Source organism: Choristoneura fumiferana, chromosome 13 (genome assembly GCF_025370935.1).
Source record: "Choristoneura fumiferana chromosome 13, NRCan_CFum_1, whole genome shotgun sequence".
Lineage (NCBI taxonomy): Eukaryota > Metazoa > Arthropoda > Insecta > Lepidoptera > Tortricidae > Choristoneura > Choristoneura fumiferana.
In genome coordinates this window covers 11,914,908-11,931,623 of record NC_133484.1, presented here as the reverse complement: position 1 = coordinate 11,931,623, position 16,716 = coordinate 11,914,908, and the positions used below count along the sequence as shown (strand labels likewise).

General features: G+C 36.0%; 2 protein-coding genes across 2 annotated transcripts in view; one reads left to right on the top strand and one right to left on the bottom strand.

Moving 5' to 3' along the window:
* Nucleotides 1-5,886, top strand: part of fru (sex determination protein fruitless) — a 99,306-nt gene extending 93,420 nt beyond the window's left edge. The window contains exon 10 of the mRNA XM_074096345.1: nt 5,783-5,886. Within this exon, the coding sequence (XP_073952446.1) occupies nt 5,783-5,865 (83 nt within the window). The 3' untranslated portion in view covers nt 5,866-5,886. The remainder of the gene's footprint in view (nt 1-5,782) is intronic.
* Nucleotides 1-16,716, bottom strand: part of LOC141434074 (uncharacterized) — a 35,629-nt gene that overhangs the window by 2,953 nt on the left and 15,960 nt on the right. The window contains exon 2 of the mRNA XM_074096333.1: nt 2,025-3,521. Within this exon, the coding sequence (XP_073952434.1) occupies nt 2,025-3,521 (1,497 nt within the window). The remainder of the gene's footprint in view (nt 1-2,024; nt 3,522-16,716) is intronic.

Genomic DNA, 16,716 nt, shown 5'->3' with positions numbered 1-16,716 from the left:
CGTAATAATTACGAGGCGGGAGTAAAGTGAGTACTTAAGTCCCTAGGGAGCAAAAGTTTTTTTATTTTTATTTACTTCGAATGACTTCTTTCGTTTACTTGCTTAGTTTTTGGCATAAAATAAGATTGTGTGTGGACCATTTTCATGTCCAAAATGTTACGTTATTAGTCTACGTGGTCTTAGTTCTATGCTTTTTCCGCATAGAAGGTGGCGCCATTCTATTTATTCCAGTTTGTGTATGGATGATTTCGCCGATGCGATTTTGTTAAATCTGTGTCTGGTTGGAAAAAAATACTTCCCGCGAAAACTTTGAAATTGTTGTAGAGCTTAAATCGTAAACGATTAAAATAAAATGATTATTCTCACAATGTCAGTGTCAGTGAAAATTATGATGTAGAGCAACGAGCAAAAGACGTAATTAAAAAAAAATAACAACAACAAGTACAACAATAACAAGTATCTCAAAGTTTGTCAATTGTGTTTTGTTTATTTTCTTTTGTACAATAAAGAGTTTACATACATACATACATAATTAATAGTCTTTTGCCGCCAAAATCTAGAAAGATTTAGGTAGGTATTTAAAAACCTATGAAAGTTTTATGGACTGGAGAAATAAGAAACGCATTAATTCTTTCACAGAAAGCGTATTCTCGCAATCGAAGTGAAAAATAGAGTTTTCACCTCGAGACTAAAAGTCAATAATATAAACCCTCGGATTAATAGACACTCGCTAAAGCTCGGGTGGCTAACCAGCTCGGGTACCTATATATTGGCTTATTTTAGTCCTTCTATAAAAAATATACTAAAGTATGTGTGGGAAAAGTGGGGTAGATTCCTAAAAATATATAATTAGTCCGTCAGTATGATTTTCAAAAATATATCAAACGTTTTTTGTTTACCTCAACGTTTCGACCACATTACAGTAGCCGTGGCCGTGCGTGCTAAACAGCGTGATAACTCCTGTTGAGGTATTTAGACCATGAGATTATATTTTCGTCTATGGCATATGAATGAGACTCTATGCTATGAGTAAAAAATTGAAAATCACCAAAGTTTATAACGTTATATTGTTTCTTTCGTCAAGTCGTACCTAAACCAAACATTATGGACACAACCTGTTAAGCTAAACGTCCGGGTAAACCGTGTGACGTCACACCTACGTCTACTTTTACTAGTATTTATCGCGGGAGCAAAAACGATTTGACAGTACTGAAAGATTATGACAAATAAGCATAACAGAAGTGACACTTAAATCGAGCAACATTTTATGTCTACCAGTTCAAAACTTATTAACTTTATTTCTAACATCAGACCTCCATACTTGACTTAATTGATAATACATACTTAAAAAAATTAACTATTCAACCGCAACGCAAACTCTTCAGTCACTTTTACTATTTGACATTATCATTTATTAATTATTCATAATAATAATTGTGTTCACAACATAATTACCGAGTGCTTTAAAAAATGGCGCGAAGGAAAAAAAACGTGCGATGAATTTGTGGAGTTGTGGATAAAGGATTACCCCGAATTACAGGCTCGCGATACAATATTGCTCTAAGTGCAACGTTAGTTTCCGTCAAACAAAATCTTCTGTGGAACGAAATTTCAACTCGCAATTTTAACTTCTTACTTAGATGCTTAGAATTTGTAGGCAGAATATATCCGTTTTACTGAATAGACATTCTGTTGTATCTATTCTTTAACTGATATTTGCTAGATTTGTACCTAATTTTTAGCAAGAGAAATAATAGTTACAAACTAGGTAAAGATTGTTTATTCATGTTTTTATTTTATTTCTTTGTAAAAGTGCCTTGTCTTTGAGTCGAGCCACCTGAAGTTCCTTAAAAATGAGAACTAGCCAATTTAATTTTATAATAAGTTAATACAATACAAATATTTATTTATTGCACACCACAAATCAGTACAAAACATCTAAATTTCTCTCATCATCTAAGTAATTTTTGGTTTCACTGATAAAATCATAAATTTTAATGGTAATAGGTAGGCTAGGCACTTACCGTCTAAATGTTGCGAAGGTGTGTTGACAGGCGCTAAGTACTGCTCTTCGTGAAGTTCCTCCGCGCTAGTTGCCGGGGTCGGGGCTATAGCCAGCACGGGCTTCACCGGCACAGGCACCGGCACCTCCACTATTTTCGCCGCAACAAACGGCTTTGGCGTACTCAGCACAGGTACTTCCACTTCATTCTGCTGTGGCATTGCTTTCAACGCATTTAAGACCTGCAGTAACGTTCTGATTGACGACGCTACGTTATCCCTCGTTATCGGCTTAGGAATAGACTTATTCAACTGCAGAGAATTCAAGAGATCACCGATAGTCATCGTGTTCGACGAAAGATGTGGTTCAGGTTTATATGTAGGTTGCTCGACAACATACTCATAATAATTCTGCCGATAATCATTCACTTCTGGATACGCAGATGACGTTTCAATAATTTGAACTGGATGCTGCTTCTGACTTTCAAAGTGAGTGAGGGATGGCTCAGGTATGGTCGTATAAGCAGGAGCCTCAGTGGTTTGGATGTGGCTGAAAATTGGTTTGAAACCGCCTACGACGCTTGGCTTGGAAAACTCACTATTTGGTCGTTTCTCATAATAGCTTTCAGACACAATTGACGGTTGTTTTCTGACAGTCGGCTGTTGGACTTCCACTTCTTCGTAAACATACTGCGGACGCGGCCTGGGTTTTATATACACTTGCTCTTTAGTAACCATCACGGGTACTTCGATTGGTCTTTTCGGTGCGTCATAAACGTGGTCGTTATGGGGAATTACTTTTACAGGAGGAGTTTGCTCGTACGGCACTAACTTGTATTTTGGAACATGATCCCTTTCAGACAAATAATAGTGAACGTTTGCAGGGTCTTCATTTTCGTAGAGATTTAAATAAGGCTTGTGTGTTGTGATTGTGTGATGAGGTACATTTTGTATTTTATAGTTATGTTTCGGCACAAATCGTCCAAAATGTTGGTTATCTGGGTGCTCAGCGAAAAATGGATTGTAATTAGATACTTTTTGTGGCTGATTATATGTCACTTCCTTGTATATTTTAGTGGGATTGGCCGACGCGATGTTATATTGGGTCAGTCTATTGCCCTGGTATCTGGGAATGTTTCTGAATGGAGAGTAGACTATTTTCTTCGGTTGGCGTTCTGCCGAGTGACCGATGGTGCTGCTTTCTATAATTTGTGCCTTTTCTACTTCAATATTTTTATTATATTCCTTGGTTGTGGGTGTAACGAGATCATTAGCATAGTAGAAAGTCATGTAAGGTATTAATCTCCTGTACCTTTCATTAATTGAAAGTTTGGTAGAGTTAAAGTTGTTTTTTCTGCTTTTGGCGTAATTCGTAGTTGCGCTGGTAATTGCCGCAGTAGGAGGGGCAGCCATTGGGACAAAACCTTTTTGCATGTCGACCATCATTCCGCCAAACATTTTCACTTCCGGACTGTTACCATTTGATGACACCGTTATTGATGTTACTATCGGTGGTACAACTGAAACAAATAAATTTAAATTGATATAAATGTCAAAATCATTGTGATCTAATAAAATATTATACAAGAAAACCAAATGTATTAAATTCTCGTTGATAGTTAGATTCATCTAACTCGAATTCAGTTTCTAATATAAAGTTAAATGGTAAAACTATTGAATTTGTAAAATCAACAGTATTTTTAGGAATAAAACTCGATTCTAAACTACAGTGGGGACCTCACGTCACAGCAATCGCGGATAGATTGAGCTCTGCTGCTTTTACAGTTTGGGAAATTTGGCAGCTAACCCATGTGGCGACGGCACGGTTGGTGTATTTTGCTTACTTTAATAGCATTATTTCGTACGGCCTTATTTTATGGGGATCTGCTGCAGACATTGAGTCAATTTTATCTTACAAAAAAGAGCAATTTATAATTTGAAGACGCGTGAATCTTTAACATCTTTTTTTAAAGAAACCGGTATCCTAACCCTGCCGTCGCTTTATGTTTTTGAAATAATCATGTTTGTATGTTAGGAAGAACGCGATACGCCAAAGGCTACTAGAAGCACAGGGAAGCTTAAAGTTCCATCTTACAGACTAGCTAAAATGAAAAAGTCGTTTCTGGGAAATGCATACGATTTTATAATAAAATCCCAAAAAAATATTACAAATGAAACGGATACAAACAACATTCAGATCTATTGTTTACTAGACGACCAGATGGCCAAGTGGTTAGAGAACCTGCTGACTACGAAGCTTGAGGTCCCGGGTTCGATTCCCGTGTCGGGGCAGATATTTGTATGAAAAATACGAATGTTTGTTCTCGGGTCTTGGGTGTTTAATATGTATTTAAGTATGTATCTATCTATATAATTATATTTATCCGTTGCTTAGTAGGTACCTAGCTTTGCTAAGTTTACTTTGGGACCAGGTCAATTGGTGTGAATTGTCCCGTGATATTTATTTATTTATTGTCAAGAAGATTTTAATATCTAAGGCGTATTATAAAGTTAATGATTATATCATGGACAGGGATATTTGGAAATAATTTCGATCCGCATTAGCGATCCCTTCAAATAGCGAACCTGCTGTGCTAAAAACAAAGTTGTGTTAAATACTTGTGATGTAAGATATCATTTAATAATATATTGTAAATCTGTTTAAAAAAAATTCACCTCGTGAGTTTCTTGCCGGATTCTTCTCCGAACCGGTGGTAGGTTTTTTTTGACATTCATAAGTGCTTGTTATAGCCTAAATACCTATGTACCTATGTGCATATGCACTGACTTAATAAATAATAAACAATATTCGTGAGTCCCCCATTAACAACGAAACTTAATGTTAATCTAACAAAACAATTAACTAGCCATATTGTTTAAACGGCCTTAAAAGTTAACTTAACGATAGACGCCCCCACATTCTGTTGCCTTGGACTTCACAATGAATGAGTTGATCAGTATCAGTTTTCATCACGATATAATAAAAGTGTTTTATATTCCAATGCTGACATTAACAGGTAAGTATATCCTATATATGCAAAATTTAAGATTAGTTAGCCAAAAGCCTAGATAGTAAAATAACTACAGTGCAGCACATACCTACCTAACAACATCAGTTCAATCAATCATTAGGGACGATTTTAACGACCAAACTGAGTTTCGTCTTACTTATCGTCTCCAGCGAATGCTCGTCTTGTTCATTTCGTAATACTAGTTTATAAAATTAAAAGCATTGTAACATCAATCACTTTTTAGTATTTCGATCTACTTGTTAGTCGAGGTCCCAGTTAAGTAATGAATTTGATCTGTTCAATAACATCGCAATACATTTTACTTTCGCGATCTAAATTCCTGCTTAACTCGCGGGTAGGTACAGACGCGAGATAAATCTTAAATGTGCGTTCAAGAACTATTATGAAATTTAATAGTAACTGCCTACATGAAGTCGTTACGACAGACCGTAAAATACGGCCCTTAGGTAGGTACCATCAGCCAAATAAGTGGTCTATCAATTTTTAAACACATTCCTATCGAATGAATATGTCGCTAAAGTCGAATTTTCAAGTTGACAGGCACGTCCATTGGCATTATTGTTTTATGACATGCAAACGATTATCAACTTTAGGGTTTAATCTGTGCGTGACTTTGGTAAGAAAGTAGGTAGGTACTAAACTTTCGCTCGATCGAAGTGTCACAACTGGGACCATAGATGAGAGTGTGTAATGAACTCTACGTAGAATGGATTAAGATTCAACATTTAGAACATGTTGTTTGTTGGCAGGCGTGCTGAAGGGCATCTCGTGCGGCGGCGAGAGCGAGCCGGGCCGCGGTATACACTGGGACTTAGGAACCTATGCTTTATAGTTTATACAATGTCAGAAATAGAGGAGGGCTAGAATTTAAATTTGATAGATACTTTCAAGTATTAAGAGGGGCGTTCAATAAAAAGTGAGAATGAGTATATTATAATATAAACAACTTTTATTAAAATGACATTTTATTTTTCGACATAGTCACCTTTTAGCATAATAGACTTAGTACCTATATATTTTTTCTAAACTTAAAATTCAATTTTAAAAAAAAATCTCATCTTGGATTCTTAAAAAATCTTGTACTGCAGTGACTACCGCGTCGTCGTCTTCAACTTTCTGGCCTCTCAGGTATTCAATCAATCTCGGAAATAGGTAGAAATCACAGGGGGCGAGATCTGGTGAATACAGAGGATGCTTAAGGATATCGAACCCAGCGTCACGAATTGCAGCCATTGCAACGGCGGACTTGTGTTGTGTGCCGGGGCATTGTCCTGGTGGAACAACACAACTTTCGAGAGTTTACCTCGCCATTTTTTGCGGATCTCATTGCGCAATGTTGCTATTTGTTTGGCATATACAGTGCCCGTAATAGTGGCTACATGCTCGAGATACTCAATAATTACTACACCTTTACCATCCCAAAAAACAGAGCCCATGACCTTACCGGCAGATGGGCCCACCTTGAATTTCTTCGGAGTTGGAGATGATGGCCTTTTCCATGTCATAGACTGCAGTTTCGTTTCAGGGTCGTAATGATGGAGTCCGGGTACTGCCTTTTCGCAACGTAACGTTTGACAACCTGTTTCATTTCGCAAACTCTATAACTGTAAAATATTGAAGGATTTATTTCAGGGCCATCGTGTAGAACCCTTTAGGTTAGGTTAGGTTACATTTATAAACAGTTGGGAAATGAAAAGTTGCGAAATTAAACAGGTTGCGTCCATTGTTATAAATCGCGCCAAAAAAACTTCCTGGTCTTGCTGTATCAGGTCCAAAGCTTCTTGACAAATCTCGACTCTAGTTTGTTTTTGCGTGTCAGTAAGCATTCTTGGTACCCAACGCGCAGATACCTTTTTCATACCCAAGGGTTCAGGTAAAATATTATGCACGCGCCCCGTTGAAATCTTTACATATTCAGCAATAAAACGAACCGTGACACGACGATCCGCCAAAACTAAGTTTCGATTTTTTTCACAATTTCTTCAGTTACTGCTTGGCGTCCGGAGCGGGGGTCGTCCATGGTCGATGTGGAAGACCATGTCTAAATTCGGTGCACCAGCGTGCGACTGTCGAATACGGAGGGGCATTAGACCCTAAAGTGTCCCGCAAATCTAAATTAACTTGGTCCGTAGAAAAAAAAATCAAACACAAGTATTTGATCAATACAGTATTTGATTCATGCACTTGCAAAGAAATTACCGTTTTTTTTTTCATAGCAATCAGCTAGATAGATTAGCTTTACCGGCCTGTATTTATTTTCCTAATATTGAAAGTTTGTATGTCATTCTCACTTTATATTGAACGCCCCTCGTAAACATTTTTGAATAATTTCCTAATCTCTTTATGTCTACAAAATACCTACTATGATTTTCTCTCAGGGCCGGATTTAGTGAAGGGCATCCGGGGCTACAGCCGAGGGGCCCCCACAATAGAAACGTCGATTTTTTTTTCAAGTTCCGACGAATAAACACTAGTAAACAACTTTTCCTTTAATATTTTTTTTCGCTGTTTTACCTTTGCCTATAGTAATTTAGTACAAACATAATTAATACTGTTCATTTCATTTGGAAAATAGTTTGGGCGGGGCGGGGGTCCCCCTCCTCGGTTGCGCCTCTACACCTCTAAATCCGGCCCTGTTTTCTCTTGTACCCCACATAGAAAACAATAAAGAACAACTTAGAAAAGGTGAAAAACACCGTATATTCTAATTACAAAGTTCAATATCTCAAAAATGGCTAAACCGGATTTCATCAAACATGTATGTAGCTAAGAACCATTGCAAGGAAATTCGCTTTCACGTAATTAACCGATTCGAAATCGGTCCATCTGTTTGAGAGTTGTGATGCCGGAATATGGAGGAAACAATAATTACCAGCCATTACAATTTAATTATACAGAAATATTACGGTGCGTCTATTCTACATAAACTACTCAAGATCGGTGTGATTAGAAATTGAGGCAAACAAAAGTCCTGCATTCAAATCAAGACGGTAAACATCAAACAACGTATAATAAATAAGGCATTATAGTACCTAGTGGACTGTATGGAGGCACGAAGTCTGATAAAAATCTCCACATACTTAATTGAGCGTTTTAATTAAACTAAACAATTGACGTTGTCTCCAAATACAAAAGTTGTCGTCACAGCAAGCGGAAACTTAATAATGAGTAGGTATTTTAGAAAGGCAGGATCGTGTGTCGTATACGGGTAAAGCCTTGGAGAAGTGACTGGCTCCGCGAAATCCGCATCCTGGCTGCAACTTGGTTCATATCGATAAGCAATGATTAATCGCAAAACCGTCACGCGTATAATATACATATACCCACGTACTTGTGTACAGATAAATAGGTACATTTAAACTTAGCGGCACAAAATTTGGCCCACTACATACAAAATTACTTATTAGTATTAGTGCATACATTTGAGGGACAGATTTTTTTCCGCTCAGTAGGTCTAGGTTTATCAACACATATAAAACACAATATGTTTGTTTGTGTAATAGGTTTAACATAATTTGGTATATTATGTACCTACTTACATGAGTAAAAGTAAATAAAAATATGAAACAATTTAATAGGTAGATAGGTACAATCGCTCTTCGATGAATGATGGTTTTTAGAAATTACTATCGTAATTTAATCAAACGTTTATATCGTCCATTATCAATTTTATGTTATTTCTGCCAAAAATCTGTAAACCAGTCGTGTAAGATAAAAATCAAATCTCTCGTGTTTGGACCTTATTTAAATATAGCGATGTGATAAATAATCTGCCCTTTACAATAGGTTACTTCTGTACTTAGAGTTGGCATATATACCTAAGACGTGATAACCAATATCTCTTGTATACTTATTATACGTCTGTTCGTGCCTACAAGCCTTGTCATGAAAAGTTGATAACTGCCCCTGCTACACGACTTTAAAGTTCAACTGTTCTAAGCTACTCTGTAATAATTCAACAATAAATAGCTTCAACTAGCTTTATAATATAAGTAACAGTTCAAGAACCAAGTGTTAATCAGCACATATCTTGTAATAAGGCGAACAGGGTATAGATCTTAATTTTGCTGTGAAAATCATAATATATTGTAGATTTCAGATGATAACTTGGGTAGGTACCAAACTAGAGCAATTTTATTAATTGGTACTTTAATAGTAGATTAATTGTTCAAAAACGGACTAAAACAAGCCATGTTTAGTCTCGCGTTAAACACTCTACTTTTCACTTTCAAAATTACAATATTACTTTTTAAAAACGTACGCTCGACTAATGAACAGGCCATCTGTTCCAAATTTAAATAGATTTTTTTCTTTTCTTTTATTGTTTATGAAGTGCGCTTTAAATGCTTGCATATTTCGCCAACAGTTTCAAAATTGAAAACAATTTTTTAAACTAATTGGACTGTGCATAATAAAATGAATTAATCCTTAATATAATTGAATAGATTAATATTCTTAATCATTAATTGTGTTTCACGAAATTAAATCGTGTTTTTTTTTATACTTTTGCCCAGTTGTCATTTTGACAACAATTTTAGGGCGTGGAAATAACCCCAAGCCCTAAAAATCCTCCATTCACAAACTCCGTGTTGGCTGTTTAGGGGTTTCCAACGTAAATTAAAAAAAATACTTTAATCCCTAGAGAATAAAAAGGAGCTTTAGTCCCGATATCCAGAGACTAAAGTAACATTTTATGACCATGAGAAGTGAAAAATATTATTTAGAATAGAATTCCGTCCGAGACTAAGATGATTAACTATGAGGTTGTAAGTATTTTTTAAAGTTGCCCATTATGTACATAGGTTACATTAAAGTTAATAAAATAAATCGAAAGCAACCTGCTGGGATTTGCCATTTCAACCTTGAGACTGAATGAAGTCAATCAATTTTATTACAACTATTTAATTATCCGATAAGTCGAGTATACTGACGCACTACAGACAAAAGTCTCAATCATTTTCGTGTCGTGAATGGCGGAATTGAGAGCACGTACCTACTCGTTATATCCGACCGGACAAGGTCAGTAGACTTTTTATAAAAATAAAATGTTCAAACTGGTTGGTTACACCGCCCGCGTGTTTTATATTTCTTTTTTTAATTAATACTTCCTAATTTAATATTTTCCAGTGAAGTTAAGCTCGATTCCTGTGTTGACGTTTCGATTGTCACGCTCAAGTAACTGCTAATGCTGTTGTTTGTTTGTCCATGCATCATCGCAAATCGCAACAATCGCCAACACGCCCGCGGTAATCAACCGCTACTCGGTAGACAAAGTACATCATGAACGAAGCATTCACTTATTTTTTGCTAATCGAAGGACTAACTTTAAAAACTCGCCAGTGCTGTGGGAAACTGCAATTTCACGTAACATTGTTGAGTATTTGCTGCATCTATATACGTATAAAATAACAAAGTAAGGTAGGTGCCTAACTACCTATAAGAAATTGGAAAGTGAAATATTGCTCTCATTTCGGTATCGATATAACTTAACGACTTCCTTAATCAAAATACGTCGAATATTTACCTTGGTAGAGAAGTGTATTAATTTAATCGCATTAAATATGTTCAGGTGATATTCATCAAATTGGTCTAACGTCTACTATCAGTCGAGTATCTAAGTAGGTAGGCTAGATTATAATGCAATTCACATGTCTGGCGAACAAAATCGTAAAAAATAATTACCCAACATCCTTGCTGCTTAAAAAAAATTAAATATAACATAATCAACAAAAAGTTGGAAACCCCCGACTTTGTCACTTCAAAGTTCAATATCTCAAAAACGGCTAAACTGATTTTGATGAAACATGTCTAACAACCATCGCTAGAAAACCAGATTTCAAATAAAAAAACCGCATTCAAATCGGGCCACCCGGTTAAGAGCTACGGTGCCACAGATAGGCACACAGACAGACAGACACACATAGCGGTCAAACTTATAACACTCCTCTTTTTGCGTCGGGTTTAAAAAACTAAAAAGGAAAAACAAGTCTAGATCTAGAACAGTCGGGAACCATTCAATATCGTGATCAGCTCTAAAATCCCAGTATTCCTGACTATTGAAGTGTAAGTTACTTAGGGGCTGTTTCAATGTGATGCCGTCTCTATTTGTTTTGTTCGAATAGACGGAGACGGCATCACATTTAACCGTCAGTTAACACTAATCAATGGATGGTGAACAGCCCCTTAATGTTTCTTCATCGAAGCGACAAGACGTATCCGAAAATTTCTAACGCATTTCTTCGATTTTTATAAAGGATTGTTTGTATTAAAGTTCTCTGTTGGTTAAATTATAATACCTACCTATCTTACGCGTCATACAACTTTCATGCATTTCACGGGTTCATGACATAACGTTCTGCAATTAGTGCAAAATTAGGTCAGGGAGACAATGCGAGAGAGATGTCATGTCATCTAAAGATAAGGACAGATGGAAGCAGTTACGGTGTGCGAGCGCACGCTCTGCGGCCCGTGCACAGCACAATGCGCGGGCGTATGTCAAGCAAGCTAAACAGCTAGGCGGATATATACATATATTATGAATACAGTCGACGGTTTGCTGTTATTCCGCCGTGGTCAATGTGTGCAGAAATATGTTATGATGCCTCGACGATTGTAAGGAAAAGTCTCTAAGCAACATGTAACAGTGAACAGTAACATGTTTCACAACAGATAAGAAAAAAACGATGTGACACATGGATGCGTCGTCAAACCCGATACGTCCATCTAATATCTTGTATGAATTTTTAATTTAGCTATTTTTTCCATGAGTAGTGTTTCAACAGTTAATTATTTCGACGTAGCGAGTGGCCCGAAACTATGTACAGTCAACGTCATAAATAAGTGATCATTTGTGTACCTCGTCGCTTTCAGTCGTTAGTTTCTTAGACAGTTTCACAACAGTTACGAAAAAAACGATGTGACACATGGACATGGATGGGTATGGATAAGAGATGGATATTGATAGGGGTGCGATGCGTGGTCAAACCCGATAAGTCGATCTAATATCTTGTATGAATTTTTAATTTAGCTATTTTTTCCATGAGTAGGTGATCTTTTTTCAACAGTTAATTATTTCGACGTAGCGAGTGGCCCGAAACTAGGTACAGTCAACGTCATAAATAAGTGATCATTTCTGTACCTTGTCGCTTTCAGTCGTTACACAATTTCGTATGGCTTTTCAAAAATGACGTTAAAGTGACAACGTACAAAAGAGATCACTTATTTATGACGTTGATTGTACCTACCTATTACGATTTTAACTATAATGTCCCATAATCACAAACATTTATGTAAGGCGAAGTTTAGTGAAGTACCTAGATACTTTAATTGAGCAGACCATTTAATCACTTAATCATTTTATTTTGAAGGTTCCAGTGTTATTGGTTGGTGGATACTTTTGGCTACTCTATCTTCCCAAGTCAACGCTACCTGGGACGGTTGTTATGATAAATATCTACTGTGCTACATAGATAGGTACAGTGTAATCCACGGCATCGTCTAGGCAGACCAGACCTATGTAGGTAGAGTTGATCTGTGAAGGTAGAGTTGCCATACCTGACAGTAGGTAGGTACGCAATTAGGTACTCTTTACTGGTGGGGTTTCGTGTTTGAAATCATACCAGCTATTCTCAGCTTGCAGCCCGACGAGGCGCGCCAGGGTTCTATGAGTAGGTAGCTCGCGTGGGATAATAGTAGATTGTTAAACAAGGGACTAAAATAAGCCATAACGACACTAGATGTTTTGCCACCCGAGCAGAGCGAGGGTGGCTATAGTTCGAGTGTCATTATGGTTGTTTAGTCTCGCGTTAAGCACTACTTTTAATACAAAATTACAATAAGATTTCTTTTTTTACAACATACGCTCAATACTAATACGAGTTGGTAATGGTCATCTGTTCAAAATTCAAATAGCAAAAAAATGGACCCCGGTTTGTTTCTTTTACTTTTTTGCAATCTGACGCTTTTAATACTTGCATATTTAGCCAACAGATTCAAACTTAAAAACTAATTGACTATGCATAATAAAATTAATTCATCCAATTAAATATATTCATAATAATAATAATAATAATAGCCCTCAGCAATCTTCTTAAAAAATATTTATTCTACAACTCTTGCTACATTTACTTGATGGATAACCCGTAAATGTAGTTAATAGAGCTAGAGCTGAAAAAATCCAATCCTTCGAAAATAATAATAATAATAATAATAATATTTATTTGTTTAACACAGGTATATGACATTGTACAAAGGTCTTAAATTCTATCTGAAGTATCACTGTGTTCCGCCGCAAGGCATACAAATTTTAGTTGTGCTGCATTATAGAAGAAAAGTTTACATTATTCTCATTCTGTTAAAAAATCATTTACAGTATAATAGGCTTTTGTTAAGAGGAAGTTACACAGAGCTCTCTTGAAAGCAGACAATTTTTCTATATTATTAATATTTTCCGGTACTTTGTTATAGATTTTGGGTGCCATTCCCAATAAACTCTTCCGAAACAGTGCATTCATTTTCGTTATTATCATTAATCTTGTTTCCCGAAATTAAATAAGTAGTTTTTTTGCACAGTTGTCATTTTGAGATTATTTCCACGCCCTAAAAATTGTCTCAATTAATGAAAATGGCGATAATCACAAACGCCAGGATTGGCTGTTTAGGGGTTTTCAGGGTAAAATAAAAAAAAAACTTTAAACTTTAATCCCTAGAGATTTAGTCCCGATATGGAGAGATTAAAGTAAAAATTTAAGAGCCCAAGAACAGTGGCGTAGCGTAGTGGGGGCGGGCGGCAAAATGTCATAATAAATAATACTAAATTTATCGCATTCGATTTGGATCGGACCGATTAGAATGAGCCCGAAATTTTCTATTAAATAAACCGGAGAACTAAATCGGAGAATCCCCTTTCTACAATAATAAAATCTTAGTTTTTTTAAATCTAAACAAGAGGGCGGCAATTTTTTTCCGCCCTGGACGGCGGCTGCTGCCTACGCTAGCCACTGATTTTCAACCATTTTGACTAATAGGTACTGTTGACAATCAATGTTTCCGTCCGCTGCATCATTGCTACAACACATTTGTGGCGAATTCTAACATGTAGGTACCTACATGCAATTTTAAAGATAGTAAAGTAGATACCTAAATTCAAATTGTGATACCTTATATGGGGACGCAGAATCCGTATCTGCATGTAGTTCAATCTATGCTCTAGTCTAGTGCCAAGAAGTATAACTAATTCGCCTACTCCTCTATTGTTAGGAGATTTTATGAGTTATCTGCGATAAGGGATCTACTAGCGTAGAATCCGTTTACTGTTGGATTTAAGTAAAATTAAAAGCTATATATAATTTACTAAATCATCCGAGCTGTTTATCTGTCCGCAAATATTACTATTTCATAATCATAAATAATAAAAAAAACTGGCCAAGAGCGTGTAGTACACGCCCAGGATAGGGTTCCGTAGCCATTACGAAAAAATCAAATAATATTTTTCTAAGGATTTCGTATTGTGTACTGAATCTTCCAAGTTTAGGTATATTTTACCACCAGTACCCATACTAGTACCTTTACTACTAATACCTATACTACCCCTACTACCAGTAGGTACCTATAATAATAATAATAATAAATTCATTTATTTCGGGCAACTTGGCCCATACAATAAATACCTTACAGACTAACATACATACCTATACTACCACATACACATACTACTACATAGTACTAGTATCCATAGTACAAGCTTTGCTTAGTTTGGGACTAGGTCAATTGGTGTCAAGTGTCCCATGATATATGTAATTGTAAATTTGATATATTTACTACCATTCCGGATTTTTTCAAATTTTTCTACCCAACAGTTTAGATTTAAGAGGGGGGGGGACGCTCGATTTCAATGAAAATTTGCACTTTAAAGTTGAATATTTCGCAAACAGATCACTGAATAGAAAAATGGTCTAAGCGACCCCCAAATGGTTATAAAAGACCTATCCAACGATACTCCACAATATAGTTAGCCGAGAAAAAAAAACACCCGCACTTTACGTCCATGGGAAGTACCCTAAAAAATTATTTTTACTTTTTTTTTTATTGTACCACTTTGTCGGAGTGACTGATATGTATATTCGTGTCAAATTACAGCTTTCTAGTACTAACAGTCTCTGAGCTTAAACGCGGACAGACATGGCGTAACTATAAGGGTTCCTAGTTGACTACGGAACTCTAGAAAGTAAACAATTCATAGTTTTGTAAATTATCGTTCATAAATATAATCTTACTTTTACTGATTGATTGAATAACACTTTAAACGGAAATGCTATATCCGAAAATAGTAAATCAATCGCCTGTTTCTTCAATATTTTTGCATAACTAATATTATAAGTATAGTTAGTGAGAACTAAAACAAAAAGATATAATCAAATGTCGGTTGGAATATATTTCTCTAGGTAGGTGCGTGACCTAATAAATATATATTTACCTACAACAGTTTGAAACAAAGATAGAGAAAGTAAACTGCCGCTTTAAATGGCAAGTTAGGCGTTGCTGCATTTCAAACGTGTCATTATGCGAATACCTTCACATAAAATTTTTGTTCTTTATCTCCACAACTAGAATTAAATAGTATATGTCGTGACACAGCTCATGGATTCACCCAAACTGAGAAAGTGTGCTATTACAGTGAAAGCGGATCGCGACCGCGAGGTAGCCGGGACCGCCAAAGTTATTACATAAACCTCGTGTTTACCGATTAGGTGATATTGTGCGATGTTGATGGCGCCGGCCACTGACCAGCGTAATGTCTAAGTGGCACTTGGTAACTTGATCAATTCAATACGCGATGAATTTTACACTACCTTGTAGTCATAACAAGCCATGGAATTATCAGAGGCAAACGTATACAATATGTATTGTATTTTTGCTGATTCGCTGTATTTATATTTAGTTACGCTATGAATAATACCTAATTGTACGTTTACTAAAAAAAGGGAATCCAGAGAACAAAGAAAGGGGGATAGATTGTGAAATGTTTTATTTTTAAGATTAAAAGTAAATTTGAGAGACGTCCACTAGCATTTAGTTAAAGGTACCTAACACCAATTACACATTAAATTACTACAAAACTCTTTCACAATAAATGTCATATTATGATATGCTAATACCTGCTATGTACTTTCTTCGTCCTAGGTACTATAATATTTGTTATAAATAGTTTCTACGGTAGCTCTACTTTCACTTTGCGATGATGACAACAAGAAACTAAACATTGTTTGCTCACCGAAGTCCGAAATCAGTGAAATCTAACTTCCTTTCGGCATTTTAGGGGCTTTTCTAGGATATTCTATTTATCGCATACCAATCAGTTCTGTGAACGATATATGCATGCAAGATTAAGATAAACCATCTCATCTGTTGCTTTAAATCTGTAATCTTAATCGACTTGGTACAATCAGCAACAAAGATTGAATACAGCCAAAGTGCAAAAAATATGCATATACACGACTTTAATGTTCAGGCAATAAAGTGCTGTAGGTATAGTATATATTTTTGGCACTTTGTTTGTAGAGGTATTCATATCTTTGTTGCTGACTGTACGTGCGTAACTTGGCAATCTAGGTATTTTTATTAGAACTCACAGAATTTTAGGATTAAAATGCATGTAACGTTCCTAAATAACATAAAAATTGAA